Source organism: Austrofundulus limnaeus, unplaced genomic scaffold, assembly GCF_001266775.1.
Source record: "Austrofundulus limnaeus strain Quisiro unplaced genomic scaffold, Austrofundulus_limnaeus-1.0 Scaffold906, whole genome shotgun sequence".
Lineage (NCBI taxonomy): Eukaryota > Metazoa > Chordata > Actinopteri > Cyprinodontiformes > Rivulidae > Austrofundulus > Austrofundulus limnaeus.
The window spans coordinates 13270-34454 of record NW_013953308.1 but is presented as its reverse complement, the minus strand read 5'-3'; the positions used below and the strand labels follow the sequence as shown (position 1 = coordinate 34454).

Here is a 21185-nt window from a genome sequence, read left to right as displayed (position 1 = left end):
CAAGGAGGTTACATAGAACTATGGGCTCAAGTGAGTTATTCAAGTCTATGTAAATTCACAAGCAAGCCTATTTTGACCATGCTCACTACAAATCTTGCAGTGTTTTTACTGGTTCCCTTTGTGATTTCGTGTTATTTAAATAGTTTCCATAAATTCAAAACCTCCCAATTGTTTACTAATAACTATAAGTTCCAAAAAAATGTGTCACGCATTTATATTCTACATGTGAAGATAATCTTCCAAGGGATTTTTTGATGGAAGTCTACATAGCTGCCAAGTTCACACTGTGATAGGTTTTTAATGAAAATGTGCAAAATCTAAATGAAGAATGTGGTGAACTCTTATCGTAGTTAAAACTGTAAAAAGTGCATAAATAAATAAAATATATTGAACACATTGAAATTAGGAGGTTAATTAAAAAAAGTAATAATAAACTGTAGTGATCAATATAACAGCAAAATTACATCTTATTTTAAATAACACTTTAGGTAGTGAGACTTTCCACATGATTACATGTGGCTCCTTTATCTTTGAAAGTGGTCAGAATTATTCTGTATATGCATGACCACATTGGGTTGGAAACCTGTGTTTACAGAAACACAAATGAAAAGCTTCTCTCGTCCAAATGTAACCACCAATTCAGAGCTACAGTCAACATTTTTCACAGAAAAGATTTGGTCGAAGAACATTACATTCTTTGGTTTAGTAGATCTTGTTCCTTCTCATTTCAGCACTTTGAAGATTACAAAAATGCCCAGTCAATCTGGAAACCAAAAGGACAACCACACTTTTCCTCAAAACCAACTACATCTGGCTACTAGTGCAACAAAATAATTTCTGTCAATTGCATTTGTATTTGGGCATTAGAAATAAAAAAAATCCTTAAATTATGAGATGGGATCAAAATAATTTTTAATAAAATTTGTTAAATGTACAGGACCGTTTGAACAATAACGTTTCCAGGTAAAACCACTATTTATAAATTAAATATAAACATTAACATTTCAATTAAAATGTAAGCGTCAGCTTTTAACTAGAATGCAATATTGCGTTAACTGAAATCTATAGAAGATATTTTGCTAACCTTTGGATCAACATATCTTTTTTGATCCAAGTGTTACTCAGTTGCTACAAACACATTTTAGTTTGTTATTATGGTCAAACTAAGTGCTAAATGCTCGATACACTCCCTGCTGATTTGTGAGTAAAGTGCTTAGATCCAGATCAAAAATCAAAATGTTCATAAATAAACTTAAATTATAAATGCAAAACTCTGAGTGCTGCAGCAAGTAAAAATATAGCTAAAGAGAATTAGCATTACTACAATGTTGAAATTTTATAAAGTACTGGCACAAAAAGACGTGACCAAAATTTACTGGATTTCATCTGAGGAAGCCATTTTTAAATAAGTAGCTATGAGAAAGCAGATGGTTGAGGATTGTGTTAGTCTTGTTTTGGCAGCACAATATTTGCTGTCATACTTTTTGCTTTAGCAGCACTAAAACCCAGTTTTACTGCAGTTTGATGATGATATGATATGATATGATATGATATGATATGATATGATATGATATGATATGATATGATATGATATGATATGATATCAACATGGTGTCTTTTGATGCATGCTTTATTGCACAACATACAAATAACTCCATTTGTGAATATGTTCTTTCAATTTTTGTTTTAGTGCAAAAATGTATAAAGTTGCCTTTAATGATCAAAACCTTACTGTTTCAGAGATTATTCACACGTGGCAAAATGTGATTAAAACTTAAGTAAAATGTCTTTTTTAACATCAGAAATGACAAAAAAATAAAGGACAAGTCACAATAAATCAGAATCAAAACTACAACAGACTTCAAATGATAACTGTCAGTTTGTTAAATGATGTATCTACACTGTAAAAAATGAAATGTTGGATTTACTTAACCATGTTATGTTACCTGGTTCCACTTAACTGAGTTGAGTAAATTCAAAGCAATATACCAGTTTTTTAGCCAAAGAACATGAGTATGTTGCTTTGAATTTACTCAACTCAGTTAAGTGGAACCAGGTAACATAACATGGTTAAGTAAATCCAACATTTCATTTTTAGAGTGTACTGAACATGCTTATGAAAGAGCTGTCTTATCACCCTGAGTAAACTGATAAAAAGATATTAGAGCACCTGCGGTCGAATCAGCAGTTTGATCAGATTTACTGAATGGGAGCAAGAAATTCGATTTTTGTGCCAAGAAAATAAAAAAAATGTATTAAGAAAATGTGCTGAATAAGCATAAAAAGGGGGCCAACTTTTTTTTCCTGCATCAGTAAGTTTTTTTTTTTTTTTTTTTTTGAGTCTGCACCCATCCCATTTTCTCCCTCCTCATTGTGATTCGACTGCCTCTTTCTCTCCTTTATATGCTGTGGGACTCCCCCCACCTCCCCTCCTCCTCTTCTCCTTTGAGCCTCAAAAGGGCGACCCACTGTTGCTGAGCCGTATTTTCCCTTCAGGATGGGATTCCTCAGACATCTGCGCTCCATAAAGAATGAGCTCATCCTCTTCTCGACTCCGTGCATCCTTCTCCCTCTGCCTTTAGTGATCGGGACGCCGGTATGTACACTGATCTTAACAGAAAGATAGAAAAAAAAAACAGAAAGGATTTTGAAGTTGAAGAAAGAATATTGATGACATATTCTTAAATTGAACATAAACTAAATCATTTTCATGTCTGTGCTTGCAGTTTTACATTTAATGGACTTATTTCTGCCCAATATTAACAAGCCATATGTTTAAAAACTGCACCCTGGGCTGACTTGTTCTTTGCACCTGTTGGCACCAGGTCCAGCAGGCGCAGAGCAACTCAGAGCACAACGCATGAGAGAACTGTCCATGTTGTCCAGTCCTGTTAGTTTAACTCCTTTTTGTTAACATAAAGTATAAGTCCAGCGTGGGAACAGTATGTTCAGAGGGTTCTGTCCACATTGTTACCTCTACATGTAAATGACAGAGACATGCAGGCTGCAGGCATGTTGTGATAGGAGACAAAACCACAGATTAGAGCAGTGTTTCCCAAAGTTGGGCTTGGGACCCAATTATGGGTCATGAAGCACCTTGGATAATCTCCAGAAATCAATTTAAAGGGTAATAAAATAATTGCTGATGTAATATTTTCCTTATAATTATTACAAAAACACAAACTAAGTGAAGATAAGTATTTTTATTTGTGTACAAGCTGTTTATATTATCAAAAAAACTGTGTTTTTAGGGTTAGTAACGAAGCTTGTGTACTCAGACCAGTAATATTTGGGGTCACAAGTTTTTGCCATGGATATTTTGTGGGTCAGAAGATAAAAGGTTTGGGAACCACTGGATTAGAGGGATGCCTGTTCAACATGAGGACAATATCAGTTTACAAGCAGTGGAGAAAATCTCCTATCTATTACAAAGGTTTTGTAAAGTAACTAAGTACAAATACTTCTTTACTGTATTTAAGTGGAATTTTTGGGTATCTGTACTTTACTTGAGTAATTATTTTTCAGCCTACTTTTTACTTCTACTTCTTACATTTTTACACAGTTATCTGTACTTTCTACTTATTACATTTTTTAAAAAGATAAGAAGTAGAAAGTCATTACTCCTATTTTATTACAGCTTGTTGTTAAAAAAAATATTATCCTCCTGGATAGAGCGAATTTAAATGTGGTTGGATGAGAAGTATATTATGCTGATCCTGTAGTAGTTTGAACACAATCCATCACAGATGATCACAAATTATGTCACACTCCAGCAGAGCACAGCAGGTATACTGTATGTATCCTGGTACAAAAATGTCTGTGGCATTTATATATATATATAAGCTGAAACGGGTGTAGTGCATCCTAATTTTTTATAACATTAACATTTTTATATGACAATATAGCCATTTTGACCTTTAGAAAAGCGTTTTTGAGGGTATCAGCTCCCAATAAATGTCATTTTGGGATGTCTAGCCACTCATTTTTACTCAATACTTTTACTTTTTATACTTAAGTACATTTTATGTCAGAAATTTACTTTTGATACTTAAGTACAAAATATATTAGATACTTTAAGACTTTTACTCAAGTAATATTCTTAGAGGAGACTTGAACTTTTACCAAATTAAATTTTTGGTATACTTTTACTCAAGTATCACTTTGTGGTACTTAATACAACACTTGGTTTTAAAATGTCAAAAAAAAAAAAAAAAAAAACAAATCAACATGTTTTATAGCATTTACCTGCCACCTTTTATTGCTGAGTTAAAAACTATTTTTGTCTTGTGCTGAGAAAGAAAGGAGTTAAAATAGTTTTGGGTCCAACCTTGCAATTAAATGACTTTTTGTGCAATCTCACGAGATCTGCTGAAGATGACGTTCAGCTACACTAAATTTAACTCATCTGTACATTTGATATTTTTTGTCTCAAAAGACACGTTATTGCTGCTTCGCCATCATCACCAGAAGAAGTTTAGAGGATGTTTCTGCTCAGATATGAGCTGCAGACAATGAGTGTGATTAAGAAAAAAACAATACTTACCTTTACTCTTTGAACCTTTATATAATACATAATATAATGAGATGATAAAGATCTAAACTCTTTACCAGAACTTTTATTGGAGGACATTTGTATTGTACATGTGTGCTTTCTTTCTGAACAGGAAGCGGAATGTGCCTATGTGATTATCCTGATGGCGCTGTACTGGTGCACAGAGGTCCTGCCGCTGGGTGTGACAGCTCTGCTCCCAGCTGTCCTTTTCCCACTTTTTGGCATAATGCCATCCAAAGACGTAAGTGAAACCAACACTGGAGTACGACTTTTATTTAAGTTTCCACTGCAGTGAGAAATAATCCCTGTGATTTTGCTGTTTCAGGTGGGTATGCAGTATTTAAAGGACACAAATTTGTTATTTTTGGGAGGACTGATGGTCGCTGTGGCTGTGGAGCACTGGAATCTACACAAGCGTATAGCTTTAAGGGTGCTGCTGTTTGTTGGTGTTCGTCCAGCACTGTGAGTAGTTTGAGTATACTCCAGCATGTAGCTATCTACAGACCCAACACGCTGAAGATAAGCACGGCGGGTTCAAGGTTTTCATAAGATCATAAATGCTTGTCTCCTTTTGTTGCTCACTGATAAAACAGTCTGATCTTGAGGCCACTTTCCTTCATCTTTTGTTTTCTTTTTTTTCATGGTTGCTGACAGCTTGATGCTGGGTTTCATGGGTGTCACTGCATTCCTGTCCATGTGGATCAGTAACACAGCTACAACAGCCATGATGGTGCCCATTGTCCAAGCCGTGATGGATCAGCTCAACACCAGTGAAAAAGAAGTACCTCAGATCCTCAGCTCGGACGAACACGTCCAAACATCAGATGCTGACAGCAAGCACACACAGACAGAAAAAGACAATGAAGGGCACGGTGAGCCCTTTACACTCTCTGAAGCCCCAGTCACACAAAAAAAAAAAAATCTGTCGCAGAAAATGTGTAGCACCGGACCTTTTCTAATAGCACTGCTTTTCATTCCTTGCTCCTTGTTTACAGGCCCGGTGGTGGTGACCTTTTTAGATGCGTCCGTAGAAATCGCCAGACATAAAGAGGCAGCAGAAAGACGCAAAATGTGTAAAGGGATGACCTTGTGTGTTTGTTATGCTGCCAGCATCGGAGGCACTGCCACGCTCACAGGAACCGGTCCCAATTTGGTGCTCCAGGGTGGGATGAATCAGTAAGCGTGTCCTTCTCAATCTGGAGTAGTGCTCCAATATTTGGTATTGTGTTTAAGTTGTTCTTGTTGTTGTTTTGTCCTTTTTGTTAGACTGTTTCCTGAAAATGGGGATGTGATTAACTTTGCCTCCTGGTTTGGCTTTGCCTTCCCAAACATGATCCTTATGCTCACAGTGGCCTGGCTTTGGCTGCAGTTTGTCTTCATGGGATTCAAGTGAGTTTATTTATGGCTAAAAACCTATTGTAGTTTTAAAAACCTTCAACATATTTTATTGTGTCAATGTTACAATTTGATGTGGAGGTGAAATAGATCATTCTTAATTCATTGTTATTCCTTCAGCTTTAGGAAGACATGGGGTTGTGGGACTGTAAAGACAGAAAAAGAGATTGCTGCCTACAATGTGATCCGGGAGCAACATCGACTGCTCGGGTCCATGTCTTTTGGAGAAATAAGTGTCCTGGGTCTCTTCATTTTGCTGGTTCTTTTGTGGTTCACAAGAGATCCAGGTTTTGCCAGTGGCTGGGCCACAAATATCTTTAACTCCGAAGCAGAGTTTGTACACATTCCTTTCTTTTCTAAAAACTAGTTTATACAATAAAACATAATAGACTTGTGATGGACTTTGTACTCTTATCTCTGAAAGGTATGTGACAGATGCTACTGTAGCGATCTTTGTGGCCATTCTTCTCTTTGTTCTGCCCTCTGAACCGCCGCGTTTCTGTTCATGGAGGTCTCAGAGTTTTGACACAGGTAAGCCATCAATTAAAGAAGAACACACGCTGTTTAATGTTCTGCAAGTATTTAATTTATTAAATCTGCAGTTCTGCATCAGTCTTCTGGCTCAACACCACGTCTCCTAACCTGGAAAGCAGCCCATAAGAAGGTACCATGGGGGATTCTGCTACTTCTTGGAGGAGGTTTTGCTCTTGCTAAGGGAAGTGAAGTAAGTGGCAAGAACAAGTTATACAATATGTCATTTAACACATTATGATGCATAATGGTATGTCTGTAATGTTCCAATATGTTGTTGCTCCTTTATGTTATGTTACATCACCTAACACCACATTACAATACATCACATTACATTTTTACAGTCTGTTAAGTTACACATTAAAATATGTTACAATACAGCTTATAACATAGCTGTACGTTAACAATGCATTGCGTTATGTTGCATTGTGTTATGTTGCGTTATGTTGCTTTGCATTGTGCTACGTTGCGTTACATTGTGTTCCATTGCATTGCATTGTGTTACATTGCGTTACGTTGCGTTACATTGTTATGTTGTATTGCGTTACTTTGCATTGTGTTACATTGCATTACGTTGCGTTATGTTGCGCTATGTTGCGTATTGCTTTGCATTGTGTTATTTTGCGTTACGTTGTGTTACATTGCATTACTTTGTATTGGGTTACTTTGTTATATTATGTTATGTTACAATGCGTTGCATAATATTGTATTGTGTTACGTTGCATTGCGTTACATTGCTTAATTTTATATTAAGTTGCGTTGTGTTATGACGTGTTCTATTACATCAGTTGATGTTCCACTGCATTATGTTGCTTTAAATTATATTGTGCTCTGTTATATTGGGCTGGATTACGTTTTGTTACCTTGTGTTACATTACGTTGCGTTACATTATGTAGCATTACTTTAAACTGCGTTAAGTCAAGTTGCATTACGTTAAGTTGAATTGTGTTACAATGGGTTATGTTCAATTTTATTGCATTACATTGCATTAAACTGTGCTGCATCACGTTATGTTGTGTTACGATATGTTGTGTTATGATATGTTACCTTGTGTTACGTTATGTTGCGTTACGTTTTATTGCGTTACATTTTGTCACGTTAACTCATAGTACATGCTTTTTTGTTTTTAGGTATCGGGACTCTCAAAGTGGATGGGGGATCAGATGACTCCTTTGCAGAACATTCCTCCCTGGGCGATTGCTATCATTTTGTGTCTACTAATTGCCACCTTCACTGAGTGCACCAGTAACGTGGCCACTGCAACTCTCTTCTTACCTGTCTTAGCCTCAATGGTAAGATCTCTCTCATAGAATATATGTTGGCCATGAATAAAATTAAAAATAAAAGCAAAATCCCTAAAATATAGGTGACATGAAGCCTGATAGTTTGGCTTCCATTAGGTAAGGTTCTTCAGTAATGTCAAGCTGACTGATTTCCTCAGTTAAAGTCTAACACTGACACTGTTCCCTATGAGAGCTGGCCTATTTTCCCATGTTTGGCAAGTCCTCTAGTTGGTCATTCAGGCTGAATTTATTTGGTTCTCTGCTGTGGGCCCCTCCTTCCATTAATAACCTGCCAAATACACCAATTCAGCCTGATGCCTTGTCCCATTGCCTGTCTCTTCGCTGTTAAGGAATGCCAATACTGTTCCTACTTGTTGAGCACTACACAGAATGTCAAATATGGTTTGTCGTGTAGAGATATTCAGACTGATATTTTGCACAAATCTGATCTAGTATGCATGAAAACAAAGAAAGGGACATAAAAGAACAAGAATTAATTATTTGATCATTGACATTAAATAAAGTGAAAGTGGAGATGACACTTTGGGGTATTAATGTCTTGCGGCTTGTGTCTTTGTGTCATCGTGTCAGTAAATCTTTCATTTAAACAAAAACTATCTGACAAGACAAAGCATTGTCATTGTGGTGACCAAATATGGAGCTTACAGTTTCAAATGCACTAAATATAAAGCTTACTTTTGTCCACTCTTTGTTTATTTTAGGACTCAAAAATTACTGTGCACTTGTTTAAGTTGGTGTGCCACAGGATATGTAATTCAGAAGCAAATTCTACACAGTAATGTTCCCTGACCCACTGTAGTCTACCATTATCGCTACAGATGCAGTGCTTTTCTATTTTAGATGTCATGACTCAGCTGCAAGCCAGCAGGAATTACGTCTTAATTACACCCACTTAATGAGAGTTTTCACTTCGCACAGAATTGCACACATTTCATAGAGTTACGAGTCAGTGATTACGGTCACAGAAATATAGCCAGATGAGGGAGTGGAGGATTTTGTGATCAAAACTGTGTTCATTGACCGTTTAAAACCTCCTGTGTCATTTTTGCAGTCTCAGTCTATTGGAGTCAATCCTCTCTACGTCATGGTGCCTTGCACTCTGAGTTCTTCATTCGCCTTCATGCTGCCTGTCGCCACACCTCCGAATGCCATAGTCTTCTCCTATGGATATCTCAAAGTTGCTGACATGGTGAGTATAACAGCGGTTTGTTGAAGTCATTCTGTAAATAACATATGTGAAATTGCTGTGATTTTGCTGCCGCTATAATACAGTTAGAACATGCATTCACTGTCATGTGCAGTTGCAGTCAAAGTTTATTTTTAATTTAGTGAAATACTTGAAGCGTCTCGCTGCTAAACGATTGAAAAAACAAACTGCATTCCTAAAGTTCTGAGTTGTAGCTTTTGGTGATGTCTAGTAGCTAAAATGCAGATTATGAATAAGAAAGTACCCTAGCATCCTAGCTATAAAAATAAAAAAAAAATAGTAATAATATCTTTATAGTGTAAGCTGATGTCTCTGTTGTTCCAGTTTGCTATTATTATTCCCAAAAGTTTTCCATGAGAGGGCCAAAATGAAAATCTATCCGAGGGCTGCGGGCTAAATACAATAAAATAACACATGAAATGCAAATACTTTTTAACTAAAATCCTATTATTTTTTGTGATTAAGATAGCTGCTAGTGCGGTGGTCCACATTTTGTTTGTATATTATTTATTTTTATTTATTTATTTACTCCATGCACTTGGAGAAAGTTTGACGCATGCTTGGGCAGCAAAGGTTCATGGGATATTTTATAAATTGATCAAATATGAGTATTTGTGCAAATCTACATACGTATGTGATTAAATTGAATCTAACAACAGGAGATTTCAACCTAATAACAGCTGGGCAACTGCAGGTGGGCCAAAGCAAATACTTGGCGGGCCAAATTTGGCCTGCGGGCCTCACTTTGGGCACCTCTGATATAAAGTTTAAATCAGTTGTAAATTTTGAATTTAAGATCCAGTGCAACAAAATAAACACACCGGTATTTACATAATGCAATGTTGTGTCTCAGCTGCAAAGCCGCTGTACAGACAGTCACAAACAGTCTGTGGTAGTTTAAAAAAATACTCTAATGTGCTGACCGTTTTATAAAAACCATCAACATGAACAAATATGGAAGAAGTGTCACTACCTAATCCTTTTAAAACTTTTAAAGTAATAACAGTTAGCAAGTCTTGGGTTAGCGCCTCAAAAAGGCCAAATCCCATTTCCAACATTACCCCCAGCTTTATACCTATAGGTGTTCTGTATCCTCCAGAAGGATGGGTATAAAACAACAATACAAATGTTACAAATGGTAAAGTTATCTTTTGAAATAAAGCAGATGCACTCATAAAAATGAACAGAGAAAAGGAACTTACTGTGTAATCTGTTTCTCCACCAGGCTAAGACAGGAATAGTTATGAACATCATTGGCATTCTGTGCATCACGTTGGCCATTAACACCTGGGGCAAAGCCATGTTTCACCTGGACACGTTTCCTGCCTGGGCAAATTTCACAGGCGTGTGAGCCTCTTTGTGATCGACGCACAGCCCTCCAAACACACAGCTGCCAGACAAAAACCTGTGGTCCGAGTGAACGCACAGCACCGAACAGTGAACTGTGTGTTGTAATGTTGTCTGGGTGTTTTCACTCACATAAGACCCTTTCTTGTGACTGAAGGTGGAAATATATGTGAGGAGAAACTGAACAACTGGCAGGTATTTGTGTGAATAGGAAAAGGTTAGACTTTAAAGAAGGTCCTCAAGGTCTGAATAAATTAAAATGTATAGACTGCCAGTAATTTATATCCTTACATTTAAAGAATCTGTTTTACATAACCATTTTTAGAGTTACCTTTTCAAACCACTGTATTTTCTTAAAAACATTCAGGAGAAAAGGTTTTTAACACGGGTAAAGTTGTAGTTTAGTGTCATTTAAAAATGTATAGCAACATGTTTTATTTAATAATCTTTGATGTATAAAAAAAACGTTTTTTAGACATATTTAAGCCTGAGCAACATACAGTAAATGTACAGTTCAGATGAATAAATTATCTTTTTTACTAAATGTTTAGTATCTTTTCTACTTTTATACAGTTGTGGTCAAAAGTTTACATACACTTGTAAAGAAACATAATGTTATGGCTGTCTTGAGTTTTCAATAAGTTCTACAACTCTTATTTTTCTGTGATAGAGTGATCGGAACACATACATGTTTGTCACAAAAAACAGTCATAAAATTTGGTTCTTTCATAAATTTATTATGGGTCTGCTGAAAATGTCACCAAATCTGCTGGGTCAAAAATATACATACAGCAACAAAATTTGTCAATTTTGGTGATGTAGCGAGTTGTGTCAATCAAATTAGCTTCATGTCATGGCCTCTTCACTTCTTGTAAGTGATTCTGATTGACTACAGCTGTGGACTTCTCATGAGCCCATTTAAAGAGGGCTCATTTGACCCAGTGATTAGAGTCAGCTACAAAAGCTACAATGGGAAAGTCAAAGGAACTCAGTGTGGATCTGAAAAAGCGAATTATTGACTTGAACAAGTCAGGGAAGTCACTTGGAGCCATTTCAAAGCAGCTACAGGTCCCAAGAGCAACTGTGCAGACAATTATACGCAAGTATAAAGTGCATGGAACAGTTGTGTCACTGCCACGATCAGGAAGAAAACGCAAGCTATCACATGCTGCCGAGAGGAGATTGGTCAGGATGGTCAAGAGTCAACCAAGAATCACCAAGAAGCAGGTCTGCAAGGATTTGGAAGCTGATGGAACACAGGTGTCAGTCTCCACAGTCAAGCGTGTTTTACATCGCCATGGACTGAGAGGCTGCCGTGCAAGAAAGAAGCCCTTGCTCCAGAAAAGGCACCTTAAGACTCGGCTGAAGTTTGCTGCTGATCACATGGACAAAGATAAAACCTTCTGGAGGAAAGTTCTCTGGTCAGACGAAACAAAAATTGAGCTGTTTGGCCACAACACCCAGCAATATGTTTGGAGGAGAAAAGGTGAGGCCTTTAATCCCAGGAACACCATGCCTACTGTCAAGCATGGTGGTGGTAGTATTATGCTCTGGGGATGTTTTGCTGCCAGTGGAACTGGTTCTTTGCAGAAAGTAAATGGGATAATGAAGAAGGAGGATTACCTCCAAATTCCGCAGGAAAACTTAAAACCATCAGCCCGAAGGTTGGGTCTTGGGCGCAGTTGGGTGTTCCAACAAGACAATGACCCAAAACACACATCAAAAGTGGTAAAGGAATGGCTAAACCAGGCTAGAATTAAGGTTTTAGAATGGCCTTCCCAAAGTCCTGACTTAAACCCCATTGAGAACATGTGGACAGTGCTAAAGAAACAGGTTCATGCAAGAAAACCATCACATTTAGCTGAACTGCACCAATTCTGTTAAGAAGAGTGGTCAAACATTCGACCTGAAGCTTGCCAGGAGCTTGTGGATGGCTACCAAAAGCGCCTAGTTGCCGTGAAAATGGCCAAGGGACATGTAACCAAATACTAATGTTGCTGTATGTATATTTTTGACCCAGCAGATTTGGTGACATTTTCAGCAGACCCATAATAAATTTATGAAAGAACCAAATTTTATGACTGTTTTTTGTGACAAACATGTATGTGTTCTGATCACTCTATCACAGAAAAATAAGAGTTGTAGAACTTATTGAAAACTCAAGACAGCCATAACATTATGTTTCTTTACAAGTGTATGTAAACTTTTGACCACAACTGTATATTTTTTTCCAAAAACACCATTATAGTTTTTATGTTAAGTAAAAAAAGGACATATATAGTCTGCATAAAGTAATTTAGAAATTGTCCTGAAAAATTCTAGTTAAATGTGAACATACTGGGATCAATGTTAAAACACTTTTACAATAACAGTCCAGCTTAATGAGCTTATCTGTTCACTTTCAGTTAAGTGAATATAATAACTTCAATCAAATATTAATACATATGAAAGTGGTTGAATATTATTATTTTTGAAAAAGTAAAAATAAAAGAACAGACATTATTTGAATCCCTGATTGTTTCAGCTTTTTTGGATTTTATGTCAAGAGGTTATGAACAAGTATTATCTTACCTGTAGATGGATTTTTACACAACCTTCAAACCTTCAAGGTTTTTACCAGTTTATACAGCTGCTATCTTCCAAATGATTACATCACCACCACTTTTGCATTACACGGAAATATTATGATATTCCTGCTGAAATTGCACCTGACTGCACCATAAATGCTACGGTTGTTGTTGCTGTATCATTTATAGCAGCAACAACCTGCTGTATGATGTAAAGATGCACAAAGTGACCTTTGCACAAATAATAATCAAATATTGAAAATTAAAGTTGTTTGAAGATGGCTGTGACCCAAATAGTGTATCAGTTCACTCTAAACAAACTCTAACACTCCAAACTGATGCTACAGGCATCCGTGTACAACAGGTAAGATGTTCATTTTTCATAAACTCTTCAGAGAACCCGACTTCAAATAGTTTGAACTTTGATTTTAAGGTAACAAAAGCCATTTTACTTAAGTTTAGCATTGAAAGTGCATGTATTAGAGAGGAAATGCTGATGAGCAGCTTTAAAACGCAAATCATTGTGTACTTTTCTCCAAACATCATTTGCATTTTTTAAAGTTGTCACCAAAGCAAATGTTTGTATTTTCCATCATTTGCATGAACTGTATTCAAGTTTTATGTCATAATCAATGTACATGTTTGTCTTTTTTTGTCTTGCTCATGTAAAACAAAAAATTAAAACGAGCCTGTTTTAATGCAGTTTTTATGCTTCCTTCTTGTTGAACACATGAAAAAAATTAAACCTCATATTGTTATTCAATAATTAAATTAACTCAACAAACAAGACATATCATCAGTTGTTGAAATCCTGCACACGGCGTTATTTAGCAACTCTTGACTCAAACAGAAGGAAAACATGTTAAGAAGGTCTAAAAAAGGTGATTTTCATCACTTCAACCCTGCATGACTGCTGTCTTTGTTTTAAGGACCTCTGGTGTCTTTGCCTCTTCCTTACCGACCACTCATCTCATGCATGTATCTGATATAATCCCGTAAACACAGTGTGGAGAGCCACAGTAATCCTGGACTGAAAGGCCACACCTAATGTATGCAAGCAAGCAAAGCTGTGTGTCACTGCGCTCTCGCAAGATGCTGTTTAAGCCAAAGGGTCAAGGCGCTGATTCGGTCCGGCATTGTTTTGCGTCATAAACATTGTGAGCTCAGAGATGACATTTCGTCTGTCTGCGTTTCAAGACCCCAGATAACTTTAATGCAACCTTGCGAGCATCCTAATGAGCGTCTGTCATCATGGAGGGGATTTATGTTTGCACGGCATGACAATAAAACGACTGCAAGACTTTAGAGAAGAGTAGCATCGACCCTTAAAGGGGGGGTAAAGAGAGGGAGCTAATCAGAAAATCACATCAAAGTTCAAACCTCGTTAATGTTGGACAATTAAAACATTAGCTGGTTGTTGGTTAACGAGCAGTTCAGAAGACTGTGATCTTGGATCCCTGGGGGGAACATTGCTTATGAATTGCTCCTGTGCCAACCACTCATTATCCAATTGAAGCACATTTCAACGCACATCTATATTATTCACCACGATTACACTCGTAAAGTATCAGAAATTGAACTTGCCAGCAGTTCTCCTCGGTTTTATGCAGCTGGCTGTGAGTAAATAACCTCCTATAAACCCAAAGGCACATAAAGACTAACTTTTCGCAGGGTAAGCAAAGAACGAGCTTAATGAATGACTTCCACGCAAACACAAAAGGATTACGGTGTCATGAATACCTTTTAGGCACACGAGAGCTCAAAAAGACATTCCTGGTTCATCCCCCACCTGTATTCAAGAGTATTTTGAGTCAGGAAAGGCTTATTTAAAAAAACCAAATTAGCCTTCCATCATCTTTGTATCAGTTACACACGAGCACAATATGCAGCTTGTCTGATGCTCTCAGTCCTCCACGGCAAACAAAGACATGGTTTCATTTAGCAATCGGAGAATCCTATTAAGTTATGGAAATGAGTCGAACACAAATCTAAAATATCCGACTGAAGACAGAAGACCTTTCTTTTCTCTCTCTCTGTGGACCAAAGTACATTCATTTAGACGGCGCCAACCAGTGAAGCCTTTAAAATCTTTCTCCTGGTGGGATTCTTTGTAAATCATTACACCTTTATATGCTTAAAAGTCACATTTGTATTAGTAAGTACAACAAAATGTTATTAATCAGACTTAGAATTTGCCTGGTGCACAGACAGTAAACTCTATAATATAAAATTTGTGTCATTTTATTCACTTAGAAACATAAAATTAGAAGCTTTTTATTTAGACCGCTCTTGCAGAGCTGTAATAATTTACTGGTAACACTTTAATAATAATAACTACACCTTATTCAGCCTTACTTAATCATTAATAAATGATTAGTTAACCTTGAAAACATTATTAATTAAGGATGATTCATACGTAAAAATAAATAAATGAACAAATTTATTCATGTATTATTAATCTACATGTCAAACAAATGGTGTGAAAGTACATTTCTACGACATACACACAGTATCTATATAATAGTTAATTCATGCGTTATTAAGAATTAATGAACAGTGAGTATGTTGGTTTTAAAAGTAATTAGCCTTTATGGATAAAGAATTTAAAAATGTGTTAATTCATAGTTTAGGTATCAATAATTTTAAAATAATAATATTTTTAAGTTTAACTAAGCATTAATTAAGGATTAATAAGGCTAGTTGTTATAAAGTGTGTGTTTTATGATAATACAGATTAATTAGAATTTATCAAAAGGGATGCACAGGAAGTATATAATCCTTTAATTTATAGAAAACACAAACAAACATTAAAGAAACTTGTTCTTAAACAAACTTTCTTTCAGCTGGTTTTTTATGGATCCCTGACTCCATCAGTTCATGTTTTAACCTGCTTTCTGTGCGGGTGCTGATTACTTTAAAAGACAAAGATGTCTTCAAAAATAATATTGAAAATGTCTTCTGATACAGTATCTGGTGATCACAGTATAACTTCTGAGAAATAATAAGAACAACTATCTTCATAAAATACCCTCAGAGGACATCATGTTACAAACTCCTTTTACTTGATCTGTCTTTAAAAAACAGTAACCTATGACGGGTGGAGCTATATGACTTCAGCTCTTTGCACAGTTTCATTCCAAAACAAATCATTTCAGGTGTAATAAGAGGTTGAGACTCTGCAAACCTACTATTGTCTTCTTCTCTGCTACGTCAAGCCCCAATTTAACATCTACAGTTTGCTTATTCAGAGCTGCCTGTCTCATTTCCGCTTTCACGATAAAACAAAAAATAAATATACTCCAGTAACCTTCATCCAAAGACTTCTCATTAAATAATGTTGTTTCTTCTTAGGGCTGAAGCAAGTGAAACAAAATACAAAGAAGTTCTCATGATACAGAGTATTTTTTCCACAAAGATCAAACCTGAGGTAAAAGTTCCATCATTGAGCTGATGTTCATTAAAAGTCAGCAGTTATTAATTTCATTAGGATCTATGAGGTCAAACAGCAAAAGTTAGTAATAATGTACATATTTTCAATAATAAATAATTTACACATAAACTTCTCATCTCGTTTTGTTAAATAAATACAGATTAAAATAAATATTTTATACACAGCAAGTCAGCAAATAACTAATAAAGGTCTAAGTTAATCAATGGCTGCCTGATTAAGGTGATTAAAAATAGACAATTGTTTAGTCTTTATAATGTGTTATTTACAGAAGATGTGGGAACTTTTTAATTGGTGAATAAAATCATATTTAAGGTAAATATCTCCCTCTGCTGGTCACAGATTGTATCTGCAGAAATCACAACAGGTCCAGTTGTTTCAGAGCTGCAGCTTTCATTCACGTGCTCAACACTTGAAGTAAAGCTTAGAAATACAGAAATACAAAAAATAATAAAAATAATAAAAGAAAACAAGAGAGAAAGAACAGCTAATAGGAACATTAATACAGGATCGATCTTCAATGTTTTTTTCAGTCTGGGATCCCGAAAATGACTGGAGAAATGTAGAAAGGACCCTCCTAATTAATGCATATATAGTGTTTTATATTGTGCTTTCTAATAACCTAAGTTCAGTATAACATAAAAATATTACTGTGCATCTTACACTAAGTAATGCAAAAAATACACAGCTTCTTTATTTCATTGTTTTTATTTTAACATAAGTTTAAATATAAAAATGTCATGTTGTTTTGCATAAAATGTAGAACTTTTAACATAAAGACATAACTCTGAAATTAAAAAAGTATTAAAAAAAGTCTAATTAAGCAATTATTTCATGACCTCACCTGCAGTACCTGCAGAGAACCACTAGAGGCCGCGACCCCATCATTGAAGACCTCTGGTCTAATAAATTACATCTGCTGATGATGTGTTAAATTAATTGTAAGGAAAATTTCATTATAGCATTTTGAATTTACATGTTNGTTTCAGCTGCAGACAGAGTTGACGTTTAAACAGAACAATAAGTAATTCAGCAGCTCGTCCTGGTCCTGGTCCTGGTCCTGGACCTGGTCTTATGTCTGCAGGAGGTAGACCGTCTGGAGCAGCTGCAGAGCAAACTGCACTCCTACTCCATGTTCGGGCTGCCCAAAGTGCCGCGGCAGCTCTCCTTCGACGAGGACGCCTGGGAGGAGGAGAAGGAGGCCAACCTGGTGATGGAGGACAGCTGGCAGGCCTTACTGGATGACTCTGAGGTACGGAACCAACAGGACCGAGTCTGAGTCCTCAGTCTGAGTCCTCACTAACCAACAGGACCGAGTCTGAGTCCTCAGTCTGAGTCCTCAGTCTGTGTCCTCACTAACCAACAGGACCAAGTCTGAGTCCTCAGTCTGAGTCCTCACTAACCAACAGGACCGAGTCTGAGTCCTCAGTCTGAGTCCTCAGTCTGAGTCCTCAGTCTGAGTCCTCAGTCTGAGTCCTCACTAACCAACAGGACCGAGTCTGAGTCCTCAGTCTGAGTCCTCAGTCTGAGTCCTCACTAACAACACTTCCTGTTATGTAAGCAGTCTGGTGCTCCCTCCCTCCTTGATTGTCTGGATTCCTGTAATAAAGCAGAGTTTTACAGTTTTTACAGGCTGAGCTGTAAAGTCCTGTGAGAAAGATCAGGACCCTGTCAGATCAGGACCCTGTCAGATCAGGACCCTTTCAGATCAGGACCCTCTCATGCTGTCTCAGACTTTCACCTGTTAATGTGTACGTGACTAATCAGCTGTGACAGCTGCCGCTCGGCCCGCTTTAATAACTGTTCACCGCTGCAGAAAACTTGTTGCTGCAGAAAACTTGTTGCTGCAGAAAACTTGTCGCTGCAGAAAACTTGTTGCTGCAGAAAACTTGTTGCTGCAGAAAACTTGCCGACATCCTCGGCTCATCTGCTTCCTGATTGGCCGTGCAGAAACTTGTTCTTCTTATTAGTTTTACAGCTTAAATCAGAGTTAATTCACATGGACAGCTTTGCCGATGCATTGCAGCTGCTTCTTTAGACGAGCTGAGACTCAGCTGAGCAGCTGGGTTTACAGGGTGCGGTAAGCCCCTCCCCCTCCTCCTGGGTGTGCCTGCTTTGATGCAGCTTTGCCAACATAAATTTGGGCATAAAGTGCAGCTGATAGCTGTTAGAGGTCAACATTACAAAGCAAACAGTTGTTATCTGGAGGCAGACAGAAACACGTTTAATTCAGTTTCTCACTGAAACTTTCACAGCCTTCTCCAYGTCTTTGATCCAGTCTTCACCAGGATGTTACATTTTCTTCAAGCAGAATTTCATAATAAGAAACAAAATATATTCTGACAGTAAAATCAATAGTTTTTTTATCAAATGCTATTAAACCATATGTTCCTTTTCAGTCTTTTCACTCAGTTCAACACACAGTTGTATATGGGACGCCTGGCTGAAGCCACCTCTAATCACGTCTTTAGACCGGTGACGTTGAACGTCGGGTGACAGGCTCCGCCTTCACCCTATAAGTTCAGAGTCACCAGCGTCATTACTCAGTTTTATCGCCCTTCACCTCTCGATAGTCACCTCTAAACCTGAGCTCACATAGCTCACCCGCTGCTCTCCGAATCCAGCCAGACGGCTCAGTCCGATGAAGACGAGGATTTTCTGTCCATCAGAGCCATTCATGTTCCGGGGAGACTGAACCTAGGTCCAGACCTCCTCTCCAGGGCGGACCTCTGGCAAAGGAGTGGAGGCTGCATCCCACTGTGGTGGCCCAGATTTGGGTTTTGTTTGGCAAAGCGACAGTAGATCTGTTTGCCTCCAGAGCAAACACACACTGTCCTCTGCTCTTTTCCATGACAGAGCAGAGCGCTCCTCTGGGAGTGGACGCCCTAGCTCATCCTTGGTCCGATGTACTTCTGAATGCGTTTCCCCCAGTGGAAATGATACCACTTGTACTAGAGAGGGTGCGTGGACAGAGCCTGTCTTTGATCCTAGTGGCACCCCGCTGGCCAGTGAAGTCTTGGTACGCCGAGATAATCAGCTTGCTAGCAGCTCAACCCTGGCAACTTCCGGTTCAATGAGATCTCCTCTGTCAGGCAGAGGGGGAGATTTTTCACCCACACCCAGAACTATGGAAGCTGCATGCTTACCTGCTGAAAGGGCGCTCGTGTCCCATATACAACTGTGTGTTGTACTTCGTTCCATTCCTTCAAGGAACCGTGGTTATATTCATAAACTTACGTTTTGTACAAAAATGTTACAAAAAAATGACACTTTTCTAAGTCTGAAACTCTCCTGCTGATTAGGAAGGTGATAAAAACTCTGTGGACAGATTTTAGCTGTTGTGTAAGAACAAACAGGAAGTGGTCTGTGCTCAGCAGTATGACCCGTGTGTCGGTGCAGGCGCTGCCGAGGCGACAGTTCCACCAGCAGGAGGCGATCTGGGAGCTGCTGCACACTGAGGCCACCTACATCAAGAAGCTTCGAGTCATCACGGATGTGAGAACAAAGACAGCTGCTGTTCTGAACATGATTCACTGAGTTGTTGTTCGTTATGAGAAGAAGAGTTGTGTAATGATAATAGTTTTGGACTGTGGGCCTGCAGCTGTTCCTGTGCGGCCTGCTGAACCTGCAGGAGAGCAGCCTGCTGACGGAGGTGGACCCCAACAAGCTGTTCAGTAACATCAAGGAGATCGTCCGGCTCCACACGGCTCTGTGGAACCAGGTCATGGTCCCGGTCCTGGAGCAGGCCAGGAGGGCCCGGGCCCTGCTGGACCCCACGCAGCTCTACGACGGCTTCAGGACGGTCAGTTGGAGCAGGACCAGCAGGTTGTTGTGTGTCCATGTGGTGTTTGTAACTGAGGTGTGTCTCKGTGGGCTCAGTTCGGCTCCAGGTTCCGGCCYTACATCCGTTACTGCATGGAGGAGGAGAGCTGCATGGAGTACATGCGCACGCTTCTCAGGGACAACGAGCTCTTCAGGACCTACGTGACGGTGAGTGCTCCCCCCTCGGCTCGCCCCGTCCTGACCCGCCTCTGCTCTGGTGCTTGACTTCCTGTCTTTGTTTGACGCGGCTCAGTGGGCAGAGACACACAAGCAGTGCAACCGTCTGAAGCTGGCCGACATGTTGGCCAAGCCTCACCAGAGACTCACCAAATATCCCCTCCTGCTGAAGAGCATCCTGAAGAGGACGGACGAGCCCACGGCCCGCGACGTCGTCAGCAGCATGGTGAGGAACCAGAACCAGGTGTGGCTGAGGAACAAGGAGGCTGCGGACGGACGGCTTTAGACTTTCTCTTGCATCAAAGACTTACTAACCGTAGAAAGGCCACATGTTGCTAAAATATTTCAGGCCACAAACTTACAGGCTTCAAAAGGTGCTTGAAATCCTTGAAAATGCTTGAATTTTAACAAAGTGTTTTCAAGGTTTGGAAAGTCCTTGAAAGTGCTTAATAATCTATTACAAAACTGTGCTGTTAAAGAGCACTCCAACAATTTGATTAAAAACCTCAGTTTGATATTTGTAGGTTAAAGACACAAAATAGAGATCAGTAGAGATCAGTCAATATAAATAATAGAGATCAATAGATAATAATAGTAATAATAATAGTAATAATAATAGTAATAATAATAATAGTAATAATAATAATACAGATCAATCATAAATAATAAAGATCAAATAATAATAATAACAGAGATCAATCAACATAAATAATAGAGATCAATGATTATAAATAATAGAGATCAATCATTATAAATAGAGATCAATAGATCAGTCATTATAAATAATAGAGATCAGTCATTAAAATAATAGAGACCAATCATTAATAATAGAGA

At 38.1% G+C, this 21185-nt stretch overlaps 2 protein-coding genes and 1 long non-coding RNA gene across 3 annotated transcripts in view; 2 read left to right on the top strand and 1 right to left on the bottom strand.

The window, feature by feature from the left end:
* Positions 1–2309: 2309 nt before the first annotated feature.
* LOC106533208 (solute carrier family 13 member 5) lies at positions 2310–10873 on the top strand. Its single transcript, XM_014029448.1, has 12 exons — positions 2310–2596; positions 4665–4793; positions 4878–5014; positions 5207–5424; positions 5548–5728; positions 5819–5941; positions 6068–6280; positions 6372–6478; positions 6550–6671; positions 7610–7771; positions 8835–8972; positions 10216–10873. The coding sequence occupies exons 1-12, from the start codon at positions 2498–2500 to the stop codon at positions 10339–10341; spliced, it is 1755 nt and encodes a 584-aa protein (XP_013884902.1). The 5' UTR covers positions 2310–2497; the 3' UTR covers positions 10342–10873.
* LOC106533211 (uncharacterized) lies at positions 2485–3057 on the bottom strand. The gene is made up of 2 exons (XR_001312209.1): positions 2975–3057; positions 2485–2610 (listed from the first exon to the last, which is right to left on the bottom strand). It is a non-coding gene; the product is annotated as an uncharacterized LOC106533211 (long non-coding RNA).
* A 4580-nt stretch (positions 10874–15453) lies between the features above and the next one.
* The window catches only part of LOC106533206 (pleckstrin homology domain-containing family G member 5), a 10566-nt gene continuing 4834 nt past the window's right edge, over positions 15454–21185 (top strand). Inside the window, exons 1-6 of the mRNA XM_014029446.1 lie at positions 15454–15460; positions 17378–17604; positions 19752–19847; positions 19954–20154; positions 20232–20342; positions 20428–20577. Of these exons, the coding sequence (XP_013884900.1) occupies positions 15454–15460; positions 17378–17604; positions 19752–19847; positions 19954–20154; positions 20232–20342; positions 20428–20577 (792 nt within the window). The remainder of the gene's footprint in view (positions 15461–17377; positions 17605–19751; positions 19848–19953; positions 20155–20231; positions 20343–20427; positions 20578–21185) is intronic.

Coding starts and splice junctions, on each gene's coding strand:
- LOC106533208 (XM_014029448.1), top strand. CDS start 2,498: ATGGGATTCCTCAGACATCTGCGCTCCATAAAGAATGAGCTCATCCTC. Junction 5,729..5,818: donor CTCCAGGGTGGGATGAATCA/GTAAGCGTGTCC, acceptor CCTTTTTGTTAG/ACTGTTTCCTGAAAATGGGG. Junction 6,281..6,371: donor ATCTTTAACTCCGAAGCAGA/GTTTGTACACAT, acceptor TATCTCTGAAAG/GTATGTGACAGATGCTACTG.